Source organism: Centrocercus urophasianus, unplaced genomic scaffold, assembly GCF_019232065.1.
Source record: "Centrocercus urophasianus isolate 14NV4802_14NV808 unplaced genomic scaffold, USGS_Curo_1.0 seq_10, whole genome shotgun sequence".
In the NCBI taxonomy this organism is placed as follows: domain Eukaryota; kingdom Metazoa; phylum Chordata; class Aves; order Galliformes; family Phasianidae; genus Centrocercus; species Centrocercus urophasianus.
The window spans coordinates 26,806,963-26,833,848 of NW_024884142.1; the positions used below are offsets into that span (position 1 = coordinate 26,806,963).

At 39.8% G+C, this 26,886-nt stretch overlaps 2 protein-coding genes across 14 annotated transcripts in view; one reads left to right on the top strand and one right to left on the bottom strand.

Moving 5' to 3' along the window:
* The window catches only part of UBE3D (ubiquitin protein ligase E3D), a 79,467-nt gene extending 68,383 nt beyond the window's left edge, over window positions 1–11,084 (bottom strand). For all 8 annotated transcript variants that reach the window (XR_006168417.1, XR_006168420.1, XR_006168416.1 and 5 more), the window contains exons 1-4: window positions 11,012–11,084; window positions 10,664–10,863; window positions 9,438–9,528; window positions 2,835–3,069 (exon numbers count right to left, since the gene is read on the bottom strand). Coding sequence is in view for 3 of the 8 variants with exons in the window: in XM_042816631.1 (XP_042672565.1) it covers window positions 2,835–3,069; window positions 9,438–9,528; window positions 10,664–10,863; window positions 11,012–11,073 (588 nt within the window). In the remaining 5 variants the exon portion in view is untranslated. The remainder of the gene's footprint in view (window positions 1–2,834; window positions 3,070–9,437; window positions 9,529–10,663; window positions 10,864–11,011) is intronic.
* Window positions 11,085–13,328: 2,244 nt separating this feature from the next.
* The window catches only part of DOP1A (DOP1 leucine zipper like protein A), a 60,797-nt gene continuing 47,239 nt past the window's right edge, over window positions 13,329–26,886 (top strand). For 2 of the 6 annotated variants that reach the window (XR_006168409.1, XM_042816523.1), the window contains exons 1-4: window positions 20,096–20,189; window positions 23,552–23,743; window positions 24,733–24,914; window positions 26,587–26,757. Coding sequence is in view for 5 of the 6 variants with exons in the window: in XM_042816523.1 (XP_042672457.1) it covers window positions 23,606–23,743; window positions 24,733–24,914; window positions 26,587–26,757 (491 nt within the window). In the remaining variant the exon portion in view is untranslated. Of the gene's footprint in view, window positions 13,373–14,210; window positions 14,301–20,095; window positions 20,190–23,551; window positions 23,744–24,732; window positions 24,915–26,586; window positions 26,758–26,886 lie in introns of those variants that run through there. The other 4 variants (XM_042816482.1, XM_042816512.1, XM_042816492.1 and 1 more) reach the window with 3 other exon arrangements.

Genomic DNA, 26,886 nt, shown 5'->3' on the forward strand with positions numbered 1-26,886 from the left:
TTCATTTGACTATTAAATCAGTATTTGACATCTTTCTCAAAGTCATGCTACAGCTCAAACAGAAATGAAGGATTTGATGCTGGGAATGTCTGGCAAGAGTTCTCTGATCTGTACTATGCAAATACTAAAATGAACAGAAAGGACTGTTCTAGCTTCCCAAAAACAAGGAAGTGGCCCACAGGATCTGAACTCATGATGATAAAGTCCTAATCCTCTGCCCTCTCTATTGAGGATGATACAAAAATTGCACAGTAACTGTATATAGCAGCACTTCCTTGAAAGCTACAACTCAGATGCTTTTTCCTGACTATGGTTACAGGTACTAGCTGAGAACTGTGAAGTACTGTACCTATAAAGCACCACTAACTCACCATATCACACTTCAGCAGAAAAAGCAATACCTTTAGCTAAGCTAATTAAATCAATATATCTATTTGATAACTTGCAGCTGCTAGCAACCGGCAGATGGAGGTGGATCACCAGCCCAGCATTTTCAGCTTCTATTCCTAAAGATCCCTGATATGGCAACAGGGAAAAATATTTTCCCCAAGAGATACTGTTAGGATGCTGCAGAACCATGTGACATTTAAATACTATGTTACCCTGGAAGACTAATAGATGTGAGAAATATGTTTGCGATGGAAGGATGTTGTCTTGGTCCCACAGGAGGCAGGACAAGATTGTTCAAGCGTATCTAGTATATTCCTGCTACTATTTTGGTCATACACAAACACTTTCCTAAGAACTGCAATGCAATTAAAAAAGAACTTTCATACTGAGACAAATCGCAGTGGTATTCTCCAAAATGAGAACATTTATGCCAATAGCAATCTGTCTTGTTTCTATTCCTCTCATATTATGGAAGAATTTTCTGTTTCAGTATGAAGACTTTCTCCCTTATTAATCCAGCTTCTGCTTGATCTTATAGTTTTCTGCTCATTTCCTTGGCAACTGAGCGATGCTAGAAATACGAAAACATGGAAATTGGAATTCAGTGTAAGCCTGAAAGATGTAGAAAGAGGGATTTGACACAAACAAGGAAAGAATTCTCAAGTTCTAAACAAGAAAGCCAATCCGAAGATTCATCGCACTAAATTAGTATTGTAAGTTTCTGACAGAAAATAGCCTCCTCTCTCATTCAAAGTTCTGTTATTATTCTGGTGACCCATATCTCAGTAACATTTCTGTCCCGTATCTTTTTTATTATGTTTCTGCCTCAAAGGCAGCATTTCCCTGTCAAACATTTCTTTGATTGATTTTAAAAGTATGCTGGGCAGACTGCTCCTCCTTCTCTGGGCTGCAGTATGAATTCCATAGACACTGCCTCTTCCCATCTTTGTTCCCATTGTTCCATGATCCCTTTTGAAACTACTGAGATGTGAGATAATTAATTTTGGAGACCTCTGACAGAAGGCATTGTCCTCTTGGAAATTCAAAATCTTCTACTTATCCGCCTTCTTAAGAATACTTAGAATACATAACTTCAGTTGTCAAATAACTCAAGAGCTAATCCAGATTAATCTGCTTCTCTCATGCTGAAATCCTTTCAGGATACCAATTCTTATATTCCCTTCCCCAAATTTTGTTTTTCAAAGAACAACGGAACAAGAAACTAGAGAGACCATAGCTTCAGGACTTGCAGATACAGACAGGAGGACAGAACTGTTCTCAAAACAGATGGCTCACTAGGATGCATCACACCATTGGCAACTGACCTGCTGGAATCCTGTCGATTTAAAAAGGAGATAATACAAATCCCTTATGATGGTAAACAGCAGCACTATATAAGAATCAGGGCCTCTGATGTTACTTTCAATAGATGAAGAATTTGCTGCAGGGAATCCGCATATCAGCTGTTACAGACACACAAGGCAGTAACAGTTTCCAAAATTGCTGAAGAACTTTAAACTATTAGGTTTAATACACAGTATGGGACTGATCTGCAGGATAAGTGTTAACACAAATACAGACAAACTGTACATTAACAGAAAAGATTTTATGGAAATGCAAGCTAAATTACTTGATGCTCTTTTGGTGGCAGAAGTAATTATTGCTCAAACTTTTATGAGTGCTGGATTTCCAAGACAAGTAAAGCAATCTATTTTATTTCCTCAACTCACTACTGAAACAACGGTATCAGCCTATAAACACTTTTTTTTCCTGAGCAACAACAAATTTTGATGTTTCTAAGCTAAACGGTAGCCCTATTCCTTCAGGCTCAGCTGATGGATATCTCCTCCTGGAACACTTTACAGAAGTCACCTTCAGCAGTTACAGTCCGGAGTGGCAGATCCTTTTTACCAGACAAAGAGCCCTCAAATAAGCTCAACATTCTTCTTTCATTCTGCCAGCATAAGAGAGCTATATCTGAAACACTTTCTGATTGTTTTAAATCTTACTAAAAATAAAACAAAACAAAACCTACACTTTCCTTTTATCATATTTATAGTTATGCATCCAGTCATATTTGGGGAAGAAAAGCAATGCTACTCTAGTTTTCTCCTTTTGCTTTGTTTCACTGTCCCTTGTAAAACACCTAACCAATCACAGTTATGATCTGAATAAATGTTGATGTTCTCCACTGAGGATATTTTTCTGGGGGGAAAAGGGAACACTTGGTTCCAGAACTACATTGTCAAATGGTTCATACCCAGGTCAGTGTCATGACATGGTGCATGTATTGTCTGGCTTCAATGCAGCTGAATGCCAACAACCCTCTTTGACCTTCAAAACACCCTTGTAATAAGTTAAATAAGCCAGTGATAAAAATGTGTTTCACAAGGAAAAAAATTCAAATACATTCCCCTAAGAATTATTAAAACAAACTACTTTACCAGGGTAGAGTCATTCTGAGAAGTGTGATGATGTTCAGTCTCTGAGCTGCACTTGAGAGATTCAGGCACATATGATTCATTTCTCGAATTCAACAGGAGAAAAGTCTCTCCAAGAAAACAGTCATCATGCTGAGGGTGTAAAGTGCTTCTTGCAAAGGGATTAGGGTGACAACACCACTCTTCTACTAAAGCACTCCAGTTTTCACTTGGTAGAGGAAGAACTCTGAAAAATTTCCTAACAGAGAAAAAGAAATATTTTCATATATTATTTCCTAAGACACTCTAAGACACTAACAAAGAGACTGGAGTCCTTACAAGAAGGAAAGAAAAAACTGTAGGACTTCCTCCAAACAGAGGTGCATGACTCTCCTTTCAGTCAAAGGCACTTTCTTTGGATGAATTCTGAGAAAGCAATGGCCAAGTATTTCCTGCCAAGTTTGTGATGAAGCTTTTCCCACGGGTGAATCTTCAACAATTATACACCAGAATTTGGCATAACTTCCTTGTAAATAATCACATCGTAAAATTAAAACAGATCTACTCAGTCAAGAAAAATATAACAATGGAGATTATGCAGTTATTTTAATTACTGCAAAGTTTCCTTGCACCAAGCTTAATATATACAAGGAAACAAAGGAAAAACAAAAAAAGTTGCCACAGAATGTCTTTTGAAGCCTCTCAAAGACAGATATTAGACTTTGAAACAAAGCTAAATTGTGACAAAAATACCACAGTGTGTATCCATTAAAAAGAAAAAAGGATGAAACAATGCGTTCTTAATTTAGATTCAGATTCACGTTTCAAAACACACAGACCAAAAAAAACCAACAGCAAAACAAAACCATCCTCTTCTCCTGGGGTGCTATATGGACCAAGGTGTCTGCTACAGCCAATACCACACCTTGTGTTCTTCATCTATTTTGTTTTTAACTTCCTGTTTTGGTTACCTGCAGTGACTGAGGATTTTAAAAGCCAAACTTTTGAAGCATTGTTTTAAGTTGTAGAACACCCTCTGATAGCTGGAATAAATGCACGTGTATAAATATGCCATTATGCTCAGCAGTCAATACTTTCTGCTTGGAGTTCCCATAACCATTCTGTGGTCTCACCACAGGTGATTTTATTAAGAATTTAAAAGCATTGATGAGTACTGTCCACACATTTACAATTGCTTTAATCTCTGTTTTCTAAGAAACTGCTGCATTGGGAAAAAATTATGCCTCTTTACCAAAATAACAGACAATAGCTTTAACTGCATGTTCTCCAACAATTTTCTACATGTGGTTTGTCACAATGTTTTGTTATCTGTCTAGTTTCTTCAAGTGTTTTACTTTTGCTCTCATATTTTGTCTGTTCTTACCCAAACTCCTCACACATCATTTCTTGATTCCACTCCTAGTTGAAAACTTGCAAATACAATCTCACTTTGCAAATCATCAGAGAACTAATGAGAATTAATGAGACAGCAATTAAACACCCTCCTTTTCTTGCATTTCAGAGACTGCTCTTTTCTGAAGATGCCTGTTTTCCCACTGCAGTTCGTTGTGCTTTCTGTATTGCCGACTAAGTCAAAGGAAAACTTTTGTATACAGACTTCCTTCTTTCTCGATCTGCAATACATTTCAAACTGTGCTTGCCCCATCTGCAGATGGAATCTGGAATAACTGGTATTCCTGCCCAGCTTTAGCATTATGACTAATGTCACCTTCTGGCACTATGCATCCCTGACTTCACTCTTTGTAGTTTTATGTATCATCAGCAGAGATATTATCAAGGTTCAGATGGAGGTCTAAAGACTGATTATTCTTCCCAGTTGCATACAGTTAGTGCTAACACCTGGACTAACACTAAAAATGTTTTTTTTCATTCCCTTGTACCATTCCTCCTATTACAGCAACATAAAGGTGGTACTGCTCAGCAATACTTTTTAAAGTGTTGAAGAAGAAGGAAAAAAAAAAAAAAAGATTACCTTAGGCTGCAGATCAATGCTGTCCAATTTCTTTACATTACTCTTTTTTTACCCTCACAGCCTGGAGCTTTGTAAATTGCATCAAGATCTTGAATCTTTGCCAAACCAAAAGCAGTTATTCTGATCAGTGAGAAGTTTCTTAACAGGTTCCTCCCAACTAAGCTATATAGAAAGTATAACTTTTCCACTTTATTTTAGCCTTTCACCATTCAGACTTGAAAATCCTTATTCTAGATTCTGTTTCTAGAACTGGAAAAATGTTAACACTTAATTGAAATCAGCTTTCCAGGAAACAACAATAAAAAAAGAAGCCTGAAGTCTACCAGGTGCTGACTCCCTTAAAGCTGCTAAATACAATAATAAACTCTAGCCTGAAAATAAAACTTATAACCTTGATAACCAATAGCTAAGTTTCTGCTTTAAGGTAGTTATATAGCCAGAGAAAAATTAAGAGACACAGTCTCCTTCTGTAAGCATCTAATAAACCTAAACCTCCCTTTAGAAATGCTGTCTCCAAACAGAAGTCTAGGTGCTTAAGTTTTAAAAAGCTAAAAGTTAGGTACTAGTCTAAGACAGTTGCAGTAATGGGCTTCCTTGCTAAGGTGAGGATTCGGCCATAGAGATTCTTGTAAAACTACATTATATAAACATTGTCTATCGTCATTATTAATTCATATTTAAGCAGCCAATCACATCATCCTATTTATTGAAAATGCCTCCAACAAGAAGTAAAGGAGTAAAAATAAGTATTAACACTTCAGTTCTAGAAAGGAAGAAAAGATAGGAGATCCAATGGGATCCCTTTAGGAGCAGCCATCTTTTTGGAAAGACCATCTTGACAGCTGTCAAGCTTGAAGCTACTAGTAAATGAAAAGTCTAAAAGATTAAAAGACTTCTACAATCAGTTTTTCAATACAATACTTGTGTAGTAAAGTTGCTCAGGCTTGGGGCTAATTAAATCAGTAATTTCTTAATAGTCAATTTCTAAATATTATTTTTTGCAACATTCAGCCCTTCATACATTATAACATCTTAGAGAATTATTTTATCTATGACCTACACTCATACTGTATGTATGTATAACTGTAAGGAGAGAAAGAAAATACCCCAAATTCTTTGCAACTCTTAAAATTATGAGAAAAAAACAAAAATTTAACCACTTCCTCTAATGTAAGGATAATGCGGAAGAAGCAGAGAGCATAACCCTTATGCCTGAAGAGTCATCAAAACTCCCAGAGGAGACAGATTAATCCAGTGGATCTCAGAAAACATTGAGGGAATAACAGAAAACTGAGCTGAAAACTCTCATCCAGTCCATTTCCCTGTCTCAAGAAAGGATTCACAACACTTAAACCATTCCAGACATACTTCTCTCATCTACTCTTCAAAGTGATAGAGATTGCAGACTATCTCTAGTGGTAAAAAAAAAAAAACAAAAAAAAAAACAAGCTTTAGAATATGTTTTTTCATTTTAACCTAAAATCCTCTTGCTTCAGCTAAATACCGTAACTACCACTGTTGCAGCAACTATGCACATACCAGACGACTCTTATGTCTCCTAGGAGACATCTAAACTAAATTCCATTTCTTCCAATTTCTTTAAAGATATCCTTTTCTAGATATCAGACTGATTTTATTACAGACACTTTTCAAGCAATGCACACTTTATTAAGCTCTCACATACACAGTTTTTCAACTTCCCTTCAATCCCATCACCTGTGTTCTCATTAGCAAGGTCTCTGGACTACGCAGTGAACAACAAACAATTTTTATTTCTGAAAGTATTGTCTTTTTTGGAAGAGCAGGAGTGGTAAAACAGAAACTGACACACTGGCAGCTCCAACCTTCTATCCTTACCCGAGTCAATATAATTTAGAGACAACATTCAAGGCGGTCAGAGGTCTTCTGCAAGGAGAAATGTTTTACGTGTGATGTATTATAATGTCTTTTTTTTTTCTTTCTAAAAATTCAAATTATGTTACACTGTAGGATGTTGAACCAAAATATGTAAATTCCATGCATACGAATTTGGTGTGCTGAAATTCAGGAAAATACCCACTCCAAGATGAAAATATAAAAGATTTTTTGAAAGCAAATGCTTCTGACTAGAAATCACAAGTTTCATTACCCTATAAATCTATCAAAAGCTTATTGCAAGACTTTCTGATGAGACATTTCATCAGAGAAAGCCCAAAACCCTTCCCCCTTTATGTTCAGGATAACCATAAATCTGTACGTATGACAAAAAAAAAAAAAAAAAAAAAAATTACTGATTTACATTTGCATTACCATTTTGAGTATTAGGAGTGACACAGACCATAAAACGCTGCAAGTGTGTCAAGTGTGTCTCTAACACTTTATACACATGCAGCTGAAGGTGTCAAAATTCTTCATCACAAGATCCAGAAAACGCAGCAGCTTTTTATTAAAATTCTCATTCACTCTGCAGACTACCTGGTCTCTTTCAAAGCTTTTGACAAGGTCCCACGCAACATTCTTATCTCCAAATTGGAGATATGGGTTCAAACAGTGGATTAGTGGATAAGGAACTGGCTAGGAAGTCACAGCCGGAGGGTTGTGGTCAACGGCTCTATGTCCAGGTGGAGGTCAGTCACAAGTCATGTCCCTCAGTGGGTCCATCTTGGGACCAGTAATCTTTAACATCTTTACTAGTGGCATACATAATAAGACTGAGCAAGTCTGTGGATTGCACCTAGCTCAGAGATGCAGCTGTTACAACAGATGGAACAAATGCCACCCAAATGGACCTGAATAAACTTGAAAGGTGGGCCCATGTGAACCTAATGAGGTTCAATAAGGCCAAGCGCAAGATGCTGTACTTGGGTTAGGGCAATCCTAAATATCTATAAAAAACTGAAAGAACTCATTGAGAGCAGCCCAGTGGAGAAGGACTTTGGGGTCCTAGTAGATGAAAAACTTACCATGAGATGGTACAGTGTGCTTGTAGCCTGGAAGGCAAACAGTATCCTGAGATGCATCAAAAGAAGGGTGGCCAGGAGACTGAGGGAAGTGATTGTCTCTCTTTACTCTGCCCCATTTGGAGTACTATGCCCAGGCCTGGGGCCCCAGTACAGCAAGAATGTAGAACTGATCCAGAGGAGAACCAGAAGGGCTGGATCACCATCCAGTGAAGAAAGGCTGAGGGACCTGCACTTGTTTAGCTTGGAGCAGAGAAGGCCCCAGGGAGACCTCATTGTGGCCTTCCAGTACTCGAAGGGAGCTTACAAGGAGAAGGGAAAACAACTTTTTACATGGATAGATAGCAACCGGACAAGAGACAGTTTTCAACTATAAGAGGAGAGATTTAGATTAGATGTTCAAGAGAAGTTTTTCACTGAGAAGCTGGTGAGGCACCAGCACAGGCTGCCAAAAGAGGTTGTGAATGCCTCATTGCAATGCTACAACACGATGGAAAGCACAGCAGCGATAGTGGCAAACAGCAAAGTCCTATGCCAGAGCAAGTAAGAATAAGCCTAAATACAACAGACACAAAGGAAAACCTCCACTTTCAACTCTTAAATGAGGTTGCGGGTGGAGGGGAGGGTGTTGATCCTGGCTCCACCCCTTCCAGTTACTCAGATACATTGCATGCACCTGAGCTCCTCTGGGTTGGCCCTGCCTTCCCACCCATTTCAAGCCATGACTTAGCATTTCCTCTACACTCATCTCTGGAGATGTTTGATGACAGACTGGATGTAAAACTCAGTAGCCCAATCTAGCACCTGATTTAGTGGCTAGCAGCCCTGCCTATGGGAGGGGAGTTTGAACTAGATCTTTGAGATCCTTTCCAACCCAAGACATTCTATGATTCATTCATTCATTCTGTGTTTCACTTTGTAAGGAGTAGAGAAGGTCAAGTCGTATAGCTAAGAAACTGCTCCTGAACTTCCAAATTCAGCATTTCCAAAGTAATGTGGAAGCCAGCTTTGCTTAAAAGACAGAAGAAGAGAGCTGCTGACAACACTTCCATCCTGGCCAGCTACTCTATAACAACAGCACTGTGACTGAAGAAAATTCCTAACAGAGTGGACAGAACTGAAAAGGATCCCTCAAAGTACACAGGAAGAAAGAAGTCTAGGTTACAGTTTTCATAGAATCTTTTTGAGTTGGAAGGGACTGTTAAAGGTCATCTAGGCCAACTCCTCTGCAATGAGCAGAGTCCCTTAGATACAGCAGAGCTGTCAGCTAAACATAGACTCTGAGTATTTTTGAATCAGTGAAAATTAAAAATGTGTTGAACTTTCTATTTGCAATTCAAAATATTTCAGCATTTTGTTTTTACACACAGCGAAGTCCAGCCACAAAAAAAAATGTCTTGTTTGAGGCACCGGAGACAACCAAGAAGAGAATTCAGATTTCCCACCTTGCAGGACAATGCACCATATGCTGTTAGTTAGCTATTTCTACCTTCTAAGCCAAAATGAATAAATGAATAAATACATAAAAGTTGTTTCAGACAATTTTGATTTTAGTCATCTGTAGAAGTGTTTCAAGGTATTCTTAACTAACAAGTTCAAAATTAACATCTTTCAACTATCTAAGTAGAGAAAATAATACAAACACAAATCAGTATGGCAGTTACTGACATTAGTGCAAGACACTGCGGTGCTTACCTTTCTTTTACTATGATGTCACCACAGGACTGGCAGTAAAAGATGTAACTCTTCTGTGGTTTCAGGCTTTCCCTCAGATTATAAGCCGATTCTACAAACAAGAGAAGACAGTAATCCTCAAGGTTGGGCAAAGTTTTCACTCATACACAAAAAGTCTTTTCAAGAACTTCACTCTTAAGCAAGATAAGAATCTAAAAAACAAAGCAAAACAGTGACATTCTACACACAACCTTATTTACCCGTAGAAACAAGTAATGAGATGGGATAAACTTGCCACCTCCAACTCATGCCCCATACTGCTTATCATTACAGACATTGTACAAACTAATATTCAGTGCTTTTCTTGTGCAATGATCATAGAAACATAGAATGGCCTAGGTTGAAAAGGACCACAATGATCATCTAGTTTCAACCCCCTGCTACGTGCAGGGTCACCAACCACCAGAGCAGCCTGCCCAGAGCCACATCCGGCCTGGCCTATTGGTGAGTGCCTCTGCCATATGAGGTACTTCCCAATACACAACAAAAAACATTTGGGTGCTTAAAAAAAAAAAAAAAGTCAGCAGTCTTCAATCCTCAGCCAGGTAAGATACACAGTCATGGAGGTATCACTCAAAGAACAGACAGTTGGCAATACCCTCTACAGGTCAGTAAAGAGAACACAGTCTCAGGAGACAGATCAGATAACTCAAAATACAAGTTTCTAAATTAAAAACAAACAAATAAATAAATAAATAAAAACCTACAAAAGCATCCAGAGAACAACAATCAATATCAGGCAGAAGAAAAAGTGTAAGCCTAACTCTATGCATAAACAGGCTTTCTGACATCAAGGTATATTCTCAGCAAAGGTAGTCGGTATTTTAGAATTAGGCAGCAATCACAAAGAAAAGGCACTTAAGAACATTCTAGATACATAAAAGATAAGTTTCACAAGCTTATATAAAACATAAAACTTATATAAAACACACATAAATGGCCACTGACAATTTTTGCATTATAGCCAGAATGAGTCATATTACTGCATTTTTAGCAACTAAATGTGAAATAGGAGAGGGAAAGCATGGGGAGGGAGTCGAACACAGCTCTTAAACTCCCACGCAGAAGTTACTCAGCAAACTTCCCTCTCTGCGTCACCTCACGCAGTTTTGCTTTTTAGAGCAGATCGCTGCCGATGCACCCAGAAGCCGTGACTATCAGTATTGCCCGCCGGCGCGCAGCCTTACCCGGGGCGCGGGGCACACCGCGCAGCCGCAGGTGCAGGTGCAGGCCATCTCCGTGCAGGCGCCGCAGCCCGCGGCAGGAGGACGGAGCCAGGCTGACCCCTGGCGGCAACGCAGCCACCCCGCAGGCGGAGCTGCTCCTCACTTCCAGCCGGCCCGGAGCCACCGAGATGTCGGCCGGCAGGTTCCGCAAGCTCGCCTCGCTGGAAAGGCAAAACAGGTTTCTTATTATTGTTTTTTTTTTATTATCCCGCATAAGGAATTGCTACCCAGCGCTGCGCAACGCGCAGGTCCCGCTCAGCCCCAAAAGGAGGGAGGGAAAGCAGGAGGGTGGAAGGGTTCCCGTGCTACCGGATAACGAGCAAAGCGCTCTGCGTCCCCCGCCGGATCTCCAGCAGGAACGCGCACACCATGCCGGCGCAGCTCCTCCAACAGCCCGCGCAGGAAGGAAGCGGCTGCTTCTTCCGCCTGTCCAGAGCTGCAACCGCGGCCTCCTGCCGCAGCGCCGCCTGCAGCTAGGTGCCGGCGCTGTCCGGCCTCGCGGTTGTCTCTCTGCAGCGCTGCTCTCTTCTGCCTCGGCTGGTGCGCAGGGCTGGTCAGCCCCGAGGGCAGCAGCTGTAACCAGGCGCTGGGACGACAAAGAACTCCCTGCATCAACCCCTTGCTACCTGGCGTGTTGTGTTCAGGTTTGGGCCTCTCACAACAAAGACATTGAAGTGTTAGGGTGTTTCCAGAAGCTGGTGAACGGTCTGGAGCACAGGCTTGCAGGGAGCGCATGAGGGAACTGAGATAGTTCTGTTTGGAGAAAAGGAGGCCCAGGGAAGACTTCATTGCTCTCTATAATTCCCTGAAAGAGAGTTGTGGTGAGGTGGGAGTCAGCCTCCTCTACCAGATAACAGCGATAGGGTAAGAAGGAATGGCCTCACATTGCACCAGGACGAGTTCTGGTTGGATATTAGGATAACTTATCAGAAAGAGTGGTAAGGCAGTGGCACAGGCTGCCCAGGTACATAGTGCAGTCACTGTCTCTGGAGATGCTTAAAAACTGTGTGGATGTGGCACTGATGGGTATGGTTTGTGGATATGGGTCAGTGATTGGACTAGATGATCTTAGTAGTCTTTTCCAACCTTAATGATTCTATGATTTTTTACCTTCACTAGGTGGCCACCAAGCTTCCACTCTTACCAGTCTCTTCTGATCCTGAATCACAAACTGTCGCACAGCCTGTTGTCCATCTCATACAAGAGTTCAGGCTGAGGGAGCTGGGCTTGTTCAGCCTGGAGAAAAGAAAGGTGCGGGGTGACCTCATTGCAGCCTTTCAGTACCTAAAGGGAGCCTACAAACAGGAGGGGAGTCAACTCTTTGGAAAGGTAGATAACAGCAGGACAAGGGAAATGGTTTTAAGTTGAGGGAGGAAAGAATTAGGTTGGATGTCAGGGGGAAGTTCTTAAGAGAGAGACTGGTGAGGTGCTGGAACAGGCTGCCCAAAGAAGTTGTGGGTGCCCCATCCTTGGAGATGTTCAAGACCAGACTGGATGGGGCCCTGGGCAGCCTGGTCTGCTGTTAAATGTAGAGGTTGGTAGCCCTGCTTGTGGCAGGGGGTTGGAGATTCATGATCCTTGAGGTCCCTTCCAACCCTGGCCATTCTGAGATTCTATGAAAAGTTCCCCACATCCATGATGCTGCTCCACAGAGAAGGCAGCGTCATTGGTGCCTCTGTGTACAAGCGGTTGGGGGCAGTAGGCCAAAAGTCCAGGTGGCAGATGGTGTCCTTCATCCTCCACAACAGTCACCAGCTGCCATCATCCGCCACTTCCTCATAGTGGTGCTGCCATGTGCTCGGGGCTTGGAGAGCTCCAGTGCTTCTTCAGAGGTACCTTTCATTCTGTCGTCTGCTACCACAGCACAGAGCCTGTTCTCCAATTGCAGATCTGCAGGTAGAGAATACAGCATTCTCCTGTTGCCTGAAGACACCAGCCGTGCACAGGGCTGCCCCCCACCAGCTCAGCTGTCCATCCAACCCGGCTTCGAGTGCCTCCAGAAATGGGACACTTATAATTCTCTGGGCAGCTGTGCCAGCACCTCACTGCCCTCTGAGTAAAGAACTTCCTCCTGACATCTAACTTAATCTACCCTCTCTCAGTTTAAAACCATTTCCCCTTGTCCTATCACTCTCTGCTTAAGAAGTTGCTTTCTATACTAAGTGGCCCTATATGCACTGCTGACCTCTGGGTAGGAATTAAATCTCAGGTGCATTTGTATTGTCCTGTAACAAAAAGTAAGGGCCGACACATTGCTTCACTTGGAAATACAGGGTGTGTGGCTGTACTCGGTGCCTGCGTATGTCCCAAGGATCTGGGGGCTGGCTGAATTTATGCAGTACTGAGTATTGAGCTGAATCTGAATTTATGCAGTAGAGTTATGAAATAGTTCCACGAGGAAGCGATTGCCATCTCCTCTGCGTTACCCCACACCACGAGAGTAAGGCCGGGCTCCTTCAGCTGCTGGCTGTTAGCATAAGCCACGAGCTAGCAGACTTACAACCGTGAGGACAGTCGCCTCGGGATCACTGTGATGAGCCCCCCCAACCCGCTGCTGACGCGGCGCTCCGCCAGGCGGCGCGGTGCGTCGGCGCGCGGGGCACGCCGGGAGCTGTCAGGGTGGCGCGGGGCGGCCGGCGGCGGCGCGGCTCTTCCGGCGGGGTCGCTGAGGTAAGGCGGCTCCCCGCCGTTCTCTTCTCCCTTCCCTTTCCCCCTTCGGCGGGCGGCGGGAGCCGAGCCCGCCCTCCTCTCCCCGCAGACGGGCCCGCTTGCCGCCGCCTTCCCCACCGGCTCGCCGAGGAGGGCCGGGACGGCGGCGCATCCGCCCAAGGGCGGGCTGCAGGTGCGGGGGAACGCGGCCGGCCCGCTGGGCGCCGTGCGACGGCTCACCTGTGGCGGCCGGCCCTTCCCTCCGCGCCCCGCGGGCTGCCCGGCGGCGCTGAGCGGGCCCCGCGCTGCAGAGCGCCGGCGCCCGGCCGTGCCCTGCCTGGGGGGCAGGCAGACGCCGTGCCCGGGGCGCAGCCATCCCGCCTGGGCGGACGTCCCACTGTCCGTGCCCGAGCGCGGGGCTGTCCCGCTTTGACCTTGAGCACACCAGGGCTGTGGGCCGCTGTTTGGTCCCGCTGGCCGCAGTGTGTGATGTTTGGTGGGCAACACCATACGTCAGCCGTTTGTGCAGCACGGGGTTAAACTCCATCTGTTGATGCTGGAGCGGCCTTAGTCTTGTGGTGGTTAAATATCATCTAAATATCATATCCTTATATCTTGTGATGCCCACTTGATAAATGCACGACAGCTTATCTGTTGAGCATTTTTACTAATAGCATTTGCACACCTGTTATAATAATCAGAGAGGCCTAAGCAATTTGCCGCCTTAAATGTCCTAAAATCTGCTGGAGATGAGCCATATTTTTGGTGAACTTGCTTTGGGGGAATCCTTGTGTTCTCATTGCTGAGTAATTAGCATTCCTGTGCCTTCTTCCCATATGCAGTAATGTTATGGGTCTCAGATAACTGCACAGTGTGTTACCTGAGTTCTGCCTACACAACTGGGAATGGATGGAAGACTCTTAAACTGTATTCTTCTAGATGTTTGCAGGTAACCAGGACTGTGTAAGGTTGAGCAATGTAATTTTGTTGCCAGGCCACCATCTGTATCTGTTCTAAATAGCTGTGTATCTAAATATTTATACATCAAATGTGCTTTTTTTCTGAGTATGGATAAATTTCCATAAAATAGGATGAAATACAGTAATATCCTTCCTCATGTCTAATGATAGTATGATGCCTGGACACTGTGGTTATCCAAAAAGTACAGTCACCTTTAATATAACATGGATGAATGTTATAAGGGTGAATGCCACTTTAGAAAAAGGCAAAATGTCAGCAGCATAATTCCTGGTTTTCTTCTAACTGAAATGAGAATAGGCACTTCTGGGATCTAAGTAACCTGTAAATGAGAAATAGGTGAAGAGAGCTGCATTTCTGGCTTACTGAATGTCATATTTTCCCCACCTGTTGGTGACAGTTGTGACAGCAGGTATTTAAACAGCATCTTGCACAAACAAGTAATCATACATCTTCCAGTAGGGCTGTGGCTGCGCATTTTAGCGCATGGTTATGTTCATTGGGCAGGTTATATTTATTTTGGCAGTACTTTTCTTGTGCACAAGTACTGACATACTACACTGACCACTAGAAATACTCATCGCATGCACTGCAAACTAAACTGGTAAGAATGCAATCTGTCTGGTGTGGGTGGACTTTAAATTGTATTAATCTGCCTGTATTACTCACTTAAATAAGTGGAGGGGGAATGATTCTCTTAGTTCATCACTGGCTTAGTTGTCTTGACCAGTTTTACTGTTTCCCACCTTTATTTTTAGAGTTTTCTTACTTATCTGGGGAGAATTGTTTGGATGAGACTGACTGAAGATATGTATTACTGTTCTACCTTTGTTATTGGTTTAAAAAGATAAAAATGTTTTGAAAACAGTTGAGAAAAATAGGAAATAGGACAGAGACAGAACTTAGAGACAATAAAAACAGTGCTTGTTATAGAATGGAATCTGTATAGAATGGAAGAGCAGAACTTTATACAGTAGAACTTATTTGTATGCATTTAAACTGCCTTTCAGATTAATAATCACGTTGCCTTTTCTTGTAGCTGAGAATATTTTAAACCATAAATAGAAAAATAGAAATGGGCTGCTTCTCCTTTTCCCCAAGTTCTTAGAGAGAAGCAGTGCAGGATCAACCATTTATCCCCAGTATCTGAACAAAGAAAAATACAACACCAAAGCTACTCAGGAGATGATTTTGCTGATCAATGGAACGCTATTTTTATCATTTATATTTTAGTTTGCTTATGTTCTATGGGATGTGCTTCCTCACTAGAGAGATTTTAGAGTATCTGCATAGTTGAGCGTGCATAACTGGAGTCATTGATGGATTTTTTCCATTAGTAACTTCTTCTGTAGGAGGAACATTAGAAACTTGTACTTGAATATAGCCATCTAAAAAAAAAAAAGCTAAGGAATGGTGTTTTATCTAATTTATTTCTAGTATCTATAAATCAGAGAGAATTTAATCATTTACGTCCTTTGTGGTTTACTTCTGACAATAAGAAGGCAAACAAGTTTTGGTCCAACAGATTTGTTTCCAGAGCAGTCATCAGAAGACTGCTTTACAAAGCTCTCTGTCATCCATCTCCAGAACATGTGCAGTCAGACACATGGCAAAATACAACCACACTCTAGGTTATGTGTCGGTATGCCTATGGCTTGTACTGCTACTTCAGAATTTAAATGAGCATCAAGAGATAGAAATTGGTAGGAATAAGAAATAAACGAATTAGTAACATCTTAAGATTTCAAAGTAATTAAAAAAGGAGATTGGACAGAGTGTTACCCAAGCTTGGCATTGGCAAGACTCAGGATGGGGAACTTCTGACAAACGTTTTTGCGAACACTGAAAAGAAATATCAGGGTGGTTTGGAGACAGGAAGACAAATTCACTTGAAGCTATGTATTAGAGCAACAGGAATGGATGAATAAAAGATTGAATTCTTCAATTTTAAAGTTATTGTGAGCAAAGAATAAAAAATGAATACATAGGCTTTTTTTTTTTTTTTTTTAAAGTTGGTGGATTTTGCTTTAAATTCAGTGTTGGAATGCTGAAGATGTCACAATGCAAACTCGGTGCTGGGTAGAAGTAAGGCTCCTCTTTGAGGAGGAGAATACCACCTACTCAGTGTAAGGCAATGAAACTCATGTGGTCCTTTCTTGTTTTCCAGGCTGAAATGTATCTATGAATTGGCAAACTTCTTTAAAGCAAATGCTGTACAAATTTGGGTTTAAATGGGTTTGAGTTGTTGCTGTTGTGTTTTTTGTTTGTATTGTTTTTAAACTTCCTTACTGCATTAATACTAGTTGGCTGACAGTAAAACATAAACAAGAGAAAAAGAGTACCTCAAGCTGAGTCTTCAGTCAGTAAATGGTTGGAGGAGGTCAGAAGAGCTAGTTAATTAAAAAGAGTTTCCAGTTAAGGGTATAATGATTACTTGAAGCAATGAGGCTGAAACATAAAAGCAAAAATTAATTGTGATTCATTTTAGAAACCTTTCCTTGTTCCTGCAGTCAGATACCTGGAGAGAAGGTGACTCAAATGATGTACCTCCCAGTTGCTGCATGGTGGGGTGGGCGGGAGCTGAGTGAGTGGCACCGCATGGCAGGGAGAGCACAGAGCTCACTGTGGGCAGAGGCAGTGGTTGTGCACAGCAGGGGTGCAGGTGCATGCACGCTGCAGCATGAGCACTCATTTTCCTGCTGTTTTCTCCAGCCTTCCAAATGTGTGTGGTTACCATGGATCTAGTGATGTCAGATAAATACTTAACGTCATCTGTTCGAAGTAATAGGGACAACCTGCTTTCCAATATGCAGACTTGTAATTTTTTTTTACATGAAGGTTGGGGAATTGCTAACTGTGACGTTGTCAGTTTGATTGTGGACAACTGAAAAAGGCTGCACCAATACAGGGGGGTAAGCCAAGCCACGTCAACCCATAGCAACTGGTTCTGCTGCAGTGAATAGGTGATAGGCCACATACGTTACACTTCTGAGGTAGGATTTAATGTTTCCCTTTGTCTTGACACTGTCACAGTGACTGGTTTACTCTGGGTGGCTACTTTTCATGCTTAAATCAATCAATGACATATTCTATCTTTCCACTGGAATTACTGAAATGTCAGCACAAGGATTTAAATGAAGGTTACTCTATTATAGAAGACAGTCGAAAATGCCTTTACCTGTGCTGTTTACTCTTATTTAAATAGCAGCTTTGCTGTTAGAATTTGAATTAGTTATAAAGATGATAGCTTTGTAAGCTGAGCTGAAATGAAATATAGGAAGGGAAACTCTGCAAAAATATCAAAGCAGTAGAGGTCAAATTCTGAGTGCTTTTCTCTTCTTTCCTGCAAATGTGTAGCTGAATTAGAGGGAAATACTGACCAGTTCTAGATCTAAGTCAAGATCTTGATTTCTGTTCTTAAATATTAAATAGAGAAGCTGATTACGAGAAGGCTTGCTGGATGTTCCTTAAGAATTTTTGAGCTTGTTACTTATTACTCTTGATGAACTCATATCTGGTGTATGTCAGACTCCAGAACACCATAAAAGAGCAAAAGCAGGAAGAACATTTGCATGTCTTATCTATTCCCATCAGAATTCTCTCAGTGGTAAACTGAGAATCTTTCATTCTTTCTTTGTTGCTTCCCATACAGCCAAAAGAAGAAAAAGGGTACTTAATGTGTTTCCATAGACAGGTCTTTTTGTTTTGATTTTAAACATAGTGATAAGCTTGTTTCATGGATGTGTTCTCTACTGGCTTCAGAATCTATTCAGTTGTTTAATTTAGTCTTTGTATTACAGGCCATACTTGTTTGATTCTCATTCAAACAAGAATTAAGTGAGAGTCTCTCAGAAAAACATTTCATGGTGATTTAGAGGTCATCAATATGGATAATTAAAAGGTGTACGAACACCTGACTTGGTATCATTTCTTTCTGTGGAAGGATAGTTCTTACCTGTGAATTTTTTTTTTTTATTTGATAGAAAAGTGTATTGAGGAGTTACTTGTCACAATAATACATTTCATAGAGTTCTCTACGTTCCTGCAGGATAGCAGTGAGGTTTGGGCTAGTTCAATGTACAGTGAGTATGTAGTTGTTAGTCATACCTCATCTTTTATATTTTTCATTGCTGTATTTAATAACAACTGGCTGAAGTAACAAGCTCAAGCTGCTCTTCAGAAGGCATTAAGATGTATTTTTGACACATTCTGAATATAAGAGGACTTCAATTTTAGAAACAGATTAGTTATAATTGGAAAGTCTTTGTTTATTGATAGAAGAAAATATGTATTTCCAATGCAAGATTTTTGTATTAAGACACTAGCTTGGAATTTATAGTAGTTCACTGTTTATGCTTTTAAACACTTCTGAGGAAAAGTGAAGTGTAATGAATTGTCAAATGACAGGACTTCTGTTCTCTGTGTGTTTAAATCTGTTCATATTGAGTAAAGATGTTTCTGCAGTTATCAGCTTGGTATGTGGGCACTGTATACAGCTTAAATCAAACACTGTGAAACATGAAATCTTTCTTATCTGCTAGGTTTTTTCTTTTCCTGTACATTCCATAGCTTGAATCACTAGATAACTTCAGAAATAGACCTTGAATAGACATTGAACTGCTAGAGCTCTGAATTCCAAGCAAGCAGGATTGTTAGCTAAGGTTCATGCTGTACTAGGGACAAATCTTGAGGAAAGTGTAAGCACGTCTACACTCCACAATGATCAGCCCCTTGGCTTGCACCAGCAAGTGACCTGTTCTATATTGCAGGTGGGTGGAAAGCAGATAAGCCTATTGAGTTCTGGGAAGCTTGAAAAAAAAAAAAAAAAAAAAAAATGTGAGAATGGGACAGCAGCAAATCAAACCTGGAGAGGAGCTTTAGGGTACAACAGCTGCTAGAGTGTTTATGAGTAGTTGGAAAGTCTTTCAGTCTTGTGATAAAGTTAAGACCTACTTACACTGAATGCATTAATGAAAACATAGTTCTTGTCAATGTAGTTTCTTTAGTTTCAGCCAGAGCCATTTAGAGTCTCATAAATGGTCCAATAGTTTGTCTTGATGTGACACAGAAGGCTCTCAAGCACATAAGTTTGGGAAGGATGATCATTTGCTGTGAAAAATACAGTTGTAGGAGGAGCATTCTAACATGACACAAAGGAAAGACTGTACTGCCTCAGTGCTGAAGGGATTTGCAGGTTTATATAACCCTCAGCAAAAGGAGATCCACAGGCCAGGTAACTGCTTTCTTTGACGAAGACATGCCTTAAAAGTACAGGTATCTAGATGTATCCAGAATTGTGTGGTGTCTGTTCTTGTCATTTTGTTGTTCCCTTGAAGTTAAAGTAGAATGTAGTAAGCATCAAGGCCTGCTTCTGTGATTATCAAATAGTTTGGAAGTAGATGTATTTCTCAGATAATGTAAATATTCATCATGAGCAGTAAGTGTTATTCTCATACACTGGTGTTTCCTTTACCTCATCTGTTAAGAGGCATGGTCATCTAACTAGTCAGTTGTTGTCCATGTCCTGACAGACTCTCCAGGAAACCAGGTGAGCCTTCAATATGAAAAGATTTGATCTCACTTTGTGAGGTGTATGCCAAAAGGGAAAAAAAAAAAAAAAAAAAAAAAAAAAAAAAAAAAAAAAAATGAGGAGTGATGCTCTTCATCTCTTCATTTTAAAAAGATAAATATATTATATTTTATATTTATATATTGTATAAAAATTCAAGGAAACATGATCATAACCATAGGGTGGTAAGAAATAAGTTTTTCTTTTCTACGCAGGACTTCCAAATTGATATTGTATGAATAAATGAAAATACAAACTAGAAGACCAGGATAATTTCATTAGTTTCAGCTGGTAAGCAACAAACTGTTGTTTAAAAATACAGATTATTCATTTTGTTGTTTGTGTTTTTTCCTAATAGGAACAGAATACTTTGACCAGTTTATTAAGACAAAAAAAAGCACTGTTCTTTTAATGTTGTGTTTCTGCTGTTTTTGTCTCACCTTTGATAATCTTGGATCAGTCTAAATTGTTGGCTTTCAGATTTTTCAAGCACTTCAGGAACACAGAGTTCTCTTTTCCACACAGCCATAAGAGGTTGCATTTAGGTAGTAGCTGAATAAAAGATGATAATGATGCTTTCTTGACTCAAAAAAAAAGCATTATTCACTGTGTTAAGTTCTTCCTCAATCTTTTGTGCTGGGGAAAAGGTGAATCGTATTGCTTTTGTATGTTGGTCCTTTCTTCTTTTTAGTGTTAACATTTTACTTTACATTTGGAGATGAGATACTAGCAGCCTCACAACAGTCTCTTTGAGAAATCTGTTGGTATTCTGTAACTATTTCAAAGCAAAACTCTTCTCTTTCTGATCTTAATCCAAAGAGAATATGGTTATTATAAAGTGAAACCACATAAACTTTTAAGTAAAAAAGAGGTCAAGTCCTTTGTGCCATTGGGGTATAAGGAAAACTGCTGGTTTAGCACTCAGAATGTATTTTGAAATAATACTCTGCATTTCTATTCTGCCTTGGAGATAATTTGTCATTAGCCTGACATCAGAACCAGAAGTGTAAAAAGTTAGTAGATATAGACCTTTTTAATTCACTCCTGCTATGCTAGTTACAGACAAAAAGAGTGAAAACCTATATGATTATTTTCTTTTTTGCTGCTTTCCTTGTAATGCTGAGATATGAGCAGGACATGAACAATGTGAGAAGTAAAGTAATAACAAAGAGGGAAAAAAAAATAAGAAATGTGGAATCTCAGTTCTGGAAGAGATAAGGTGAATGAGAGGAGTGAAGAAGAGAGAATATCTGATACTTTATATCTACTGTGTCATGAAGGTTGGAGATCAGTGGCTTCTCAGAGTTCCCTCTGCACCACGTAGCTTGGTGCTGTGCTGCCTCTGACTAAAGTAATACTTTTTATAAAGTGTTCTTCTGAAAAAAAATGAAGCTCAAGAGGATTAAAGATGGATTTGCATTGATCTTCAGAAGCAACTGCTAAGTAAAGGGACAAAAAAGAGGGAGCAAAAATCTGCTAGAATACTTATCTGATAAGCTTGACACAGTCATGACACTTCAAGTCTGATTTATAGCTGTCTCTAATTTGAGCACATTGGAATGTGGTTTTCTTCACATTTACCTTATGGAGTGCTAAAGAGAGAAAGTGTACTGTGATGCTGTAATGTGATGAAAAGTACAATGATAGTATTGGCTTCTCAATCCTAAACTACAGCAAATGAGGACAATCCAAATACAGCAGCAATAGATAGAAAACAAACAAAGAAAAACTGCTTACCTTTGGAAGGCCGTGGGTGGGTAAGGATCTGCAGCAAGATACCTTCACCTCCACTGCCAACCCTTAAATGAGATCTGGGGGGGGGGGGGAGTCAATCCTGGTCCCACCCTTTCTGGTCACTGAGGTTTGTTGCATGCACCTGAGCTCCCCTGGGTTGGCCCTGCCTTCCCACCAGATGCTCAATCACTGTGTGAGGCCATGAGTTTAGCATTTCTGTTATAAGTACCTCTGTAGTTTGTAGTGCTGGGGGTTTTTGTAAGAACTTGGTTAAGAGTTGGCTTTCAGGTAGCTGCAAATACCAAGCAGTTGATCCCAAGGCTTCAATGTTTAGATGGCAATGAGCTCTTCTGAAAGCTATTGATGAAGTTAGGAGATAGCACACTGTTTTGGGCAGAGTGCTGCTTGAAGGGAGGGGTAGATAAAATATAAATGTAAGGATTTTGTGTCTTCATAAGGAGTTTTAAACTGATAACATATGACAAAAGGTTAAAAAGTATGTATGTGTTTTGGTTCTATGTTGTACAACATATTTATTACATGAAATAATACAAATTTAATTTTTAGTCATCTTGAACTCATTCAAAACCTTGAACTTTACCTAGTAGAATTAAAAAATATGGTTTTATATCCCTCAGCTGTAGAACCACCAGAAATCAGAATATCACTTTTTATTTCTGCTAGTGTTTCTGCTCTGTTATTTCATAGACATTTTTAATTTCAAACATTGCCTCAATTTTGCCGTGCTGCTGCTTGCAGAATTGGTGCCGATGAGGCTGGCTCTTCTTTCACGGTGAAAGATATCACCGAAACTGTTGTTTTCAGCATGATTTCTGTTTATTGTACCTGGTAGGCAGTCTTATGAATGCAGTATCTTTATTGTTATTGCTAATTCATGGTGGTTGTTTCATCTGTGGATAAAAACAACATGCAATTTTCTTTGTGCATTCCTTTTATCGAGACAGAGGAGAGCATGTGAATGTTGAATGTGAAGTCCTTTTCTGAAGTTGAATAACAGAAAGTTCCCATATGGCTTTGGTTAAAAGGGACTCAAAAGTCTCCTTTCATAGAAATGCTAGAACTGAATTTTCCATTATGGATTGTAAGTGCTCGAGACTGAAGTAGTATTAAAAGTGTGTGTGTGTGGGGTGTGTGTGTGGGGAGAGAGAGAGAGAGGAAAAAAAATCAAAATAGTGATTGGAATTTCATGAAATACTTTCATAGGACATAAATTATTTACGAGGTGCTGTTTCACAAAATAGAACATCTTAATTGCCTCATGTAAATAACGTGGCATTAAAATATACAGGGAAAATTTCAAAAGCCTCTGATTACAGGGCACTCCTAGACTTATATTTTTGGTGTGTGTGAGTGATAATTAAAAATACTAAGTAGGGTGGTATTTCTGAATTGGAATATGAGCGTTGTAGATGGGTTGAGGCATGAAAGTACTTCAGAATAATGTGTGTCCTAACGTGTGTGCTTCAGTCTTCTACTTGGAAGTAATTCTAAAATAAATAAAGTGGTGTTCTCTGTTTTCAGAAGGGCTGAGTTGTGGCAGAGTGGTGGTTTTTTGGTTTGTTTTTTTTGAAGGTATTCTTTCTGTTTTGTTTGGTTTTCCTTCTGCTGATGGACTCAGGGGTGGGGAAAAATAAAGTAAGAATCCTCTTGTGTTGTTTAGAATAAACAGCTTTTGGGTCTCTTATTTTTTATGAAGATTTGGTTCTAAATGCACTCTTTAGGATATGTTTTAAATGTTTGTGGGCAGTATGTATGCTTTTTCGTAGGATTTGCTGTAAATAGCCTAACTTCAATTTGATATTTCTGTCATGCTTTTCATGAGGAAAATGTCTTGTTCTCTGAACAAAATTGCTTTAGTAATATGTCTGTGTTTTGATTCGCTTATGTATTTTGAATAGGTAATGACTGTACATGAATTACAAGCTGGTCTCTAGTGGGGACACTGTGGGAGGATGAACACAGAAGAGCTGGAGCTACTGACAGATTCCAAGTACAGAAACTATGTAGCAGCAGTTGACAAAGCTCTGAAGAACTTTGAATATTCCAGTGAATGGGCAGATTTAATATCAGCACTTGGAAAGCTGAACAAGGTATGGCCATTGGGTGCCCTTGGGGAAAAAAAGAAAATCAGGAATTGACAAGGAGTGTATAATAGGGTAATATTTTCAAAGATAGAAGCCTGTTTAAATATAAATATTTTAATATTCTGAGTTACAGAATTTGTAAACCATTTGTTGACCAGAGAATGCTATTCTGATTCATGCCAATAGTATCAACGTGTACTATCAGTGTGGTCTTTAATAGCTATTTAGGTGTTCAGGTTCTGAAAGATCTTGTTCTGATCAGTCTGTTGAGGAGTTTCTAGGCATCTTCAGTCAGGGTTATGAGGTTCCCTTTACACATGCACTTTTTACCAACGTGAAGCTGTACGGAATTTGGAACAGAAAAATACAGATCTGAAGCAATTATATACTGTGCATTTAATCCTGTGGAAAATCAAGATCAACAATACTGTTGGCAGCGTCAGCGGGACAGTTCCTTTGTATAAACTCTGCCTTTCATAGAGAAAGCCATGATATTTGGAACAAAAAATAAGAAGACAGAAATATGAATCTGTGTCTTGAAGTGTTCATGCAATTTCAGTTTTAGACAGCGGTAAACTTGTGTGTTGCCTTGCTTTATGGCAGTTTTGAACCTTTCTGTTGTGAGGTTTTTTGGGGGGATAATTTTAGAAGTTCTCTCTGAGCTACTGGCAGTGTATTTGATGAATGTAGACTGTTGTTTTTATCCTGAACTGCCACAGCATGATTATGGCCGAAAAGGCCTGGAAAAATTAAGCAAATAAGCTGTAAGTGTGGAGCCTGTTGCAAGTGAAGTTTTAAATGCCTTGTTGTAGCAAATGTCTTGTACAGGTGGGAGGCATTGCAAAGAAAAAGCTCCAAAGTACATCTTGAAAGATTGGTTTGCTGTGTATTGTGACTTAGTGGCCATGTTTGGGAACTAATTTGGAAAATATGCATATGATGTTTAACTTACCTGTTTTGTTCTGTTTTTCTTAATGTACTGATTTGTTTATCAGGTATTACAGAACAATGCAAAGTACCAGGTAGTTCCTAAAAAGCTGACTGTAGGAAAGCGCTTAGCACAATGCCTTCATCCAGCTTTGCCAGGTGGAGTTCATCGGAAGGCTCTTGAAACGTATGAAATCATCTTCAAAATCATTGGGCCCAAACGTTTGGCCAAAGATCTTTTCCTCTACAGGTATTTCAGTTTAAGGAACTCTGTTCCAAATGTGTCATTGAAATTCTCTTGTTTTTCTGCATTTTATGTTAATAGTACTGCTTTGTTATATGGCAAGAATCAAGCAATTTCTTCTTCTCAAGTTGCTGATGTTTGTGTAGTACTGTTCTTCTGAATACTGTATATCAGAAGACATACAGGTCGCCTAAATTTTCCTGGGAACAAGCTCTATTTTGCTAAGAAACCTGGAATTTATTTTTTCTTCACTGAAGTAAACAAAGCTGTGCAAATATATTCAGCAATTGAAGTATTAAAACTTATTTCAATGTATTTACTTTTTTTTTCCATTACTTGAGTGTAGCTTATTATGAGAAATTTACTCTTCCGAGCAATCAAAGCAGTGGTACAGGAAGACTGCTTCTTTTGCTAGAATGCTGGGCAAGTACCAAACATCTTACTGACAGTCTCTAGGATTGAAGATAATGAAGGTGAAAGAACCTTGAAAAGAAAGCGTTGTGAAAATATTCTGATTCCCAAACTTCCAGCAGTTTCTGTCAGAGGAAAAGCAGGATGTCAGCTAGTTACATGCAAGAAATCAATATATGTGTGCACACACGGAGTCACATGTGGATTTTAATTTTCAGCTATCCCTAAAGATTGAAATTTCATCAATTTGAGAATCTGTAGAATTAAAACAGAATTCTGGTGAGGTAGCAGAAGCGTATACTAATGTTTGGAAACAAACTGTATACTTCACATTCAGCTATTCTGTCTTGCATGGGCAATATGCTCACAAATAGTTGCTTTTTTTTTGGAAGTAAGAATCTCAGTTGTATGTTGGTTGGTGTTTTTTGATTTTTTTTGAACTTGTAGCTCAATATTTTTTTTTGTTTGTGCTTTGATTTCAGTAGCTGCAGTTTCTCAGTAACAAGAAGTTCTAGGACAGAGAAAAATGCTACCTTGTGTAATGTAACTAAGAGCCATTGTTGCTGACGCTTGGGGGAGACTAAGACATTTACATTATTGCATTATCAAAGATTCCAGTATTTTTCATGTAAGCAGAATGGCTGTGTCTAAGGATCTTGAAGGATGAGTAGTAGCCTTACAAAGGAAGACTGTGCAATAGTGTTTCAAATGAACAAAAAGGCCTTTTCTGTAGGAAAAACAAACCAGTTGAGAATCATAAGGCAGCGTTTCCTATAGATAAAGGCAGAAATAAATTGTACAATTTTGCAATTTGCAAAGACTTTCATTTTTCTGTAACATATAAAATTTGTATCCAAAATGATTCTTAATAGTAGGTCTACAGGAATATCTTTTATGACACGTAGAGAAGAGGATGAATGAGCAGTTAGAAGAGGAAGGAAAAAAAAAGCTTGAGTCAAAGGTCTTCAGTCTCTTAACATCAGTCTTCAATGATTTTGAAGATTGCATTTATATGCACACATCTTTGATTACTGATGTTGTTTGTAATCATCTGTTATATTTAGTACCAATAACAAAAATGTTTTTAGTATCTAGAAAGCTCTGCTTTATTTAGCTGATTATATTTGTAGCTTTCATTAACTTTGATTTTTCAAGTTAAACTCAAAAACATTTTTTTTTCCTCTAAGTATTTCATTGTAAACATAAATTGTCTCACTTGTGCAATTTCCAAATATATATATATGTATATAGAAATTTTTCCCCACAGTTCTGGGCTGTTTCCACTCCTTGCCAATGCCGCTATGTCTGTCAAGCCAACGTTGCTGAGTCTGTATGAGATTTACTACCTCCCTCTGGGGAAAACACTGAAACCAGGTCTGCAAGGACTGTTAACTGGAATTCTGCCTGGTTTAGAGGAGGGGTCAGAATACTATGAAAGGTAAGAATGGATATGCTAATAAAGCAATATGACTGATTATTTTTCTTGCAACTTTTCATTAAATATTTGTAGATTATTTTTTTTTTTAAGAGATGATATTTAGTTTCATTCAGTCATATTAATTGCAAC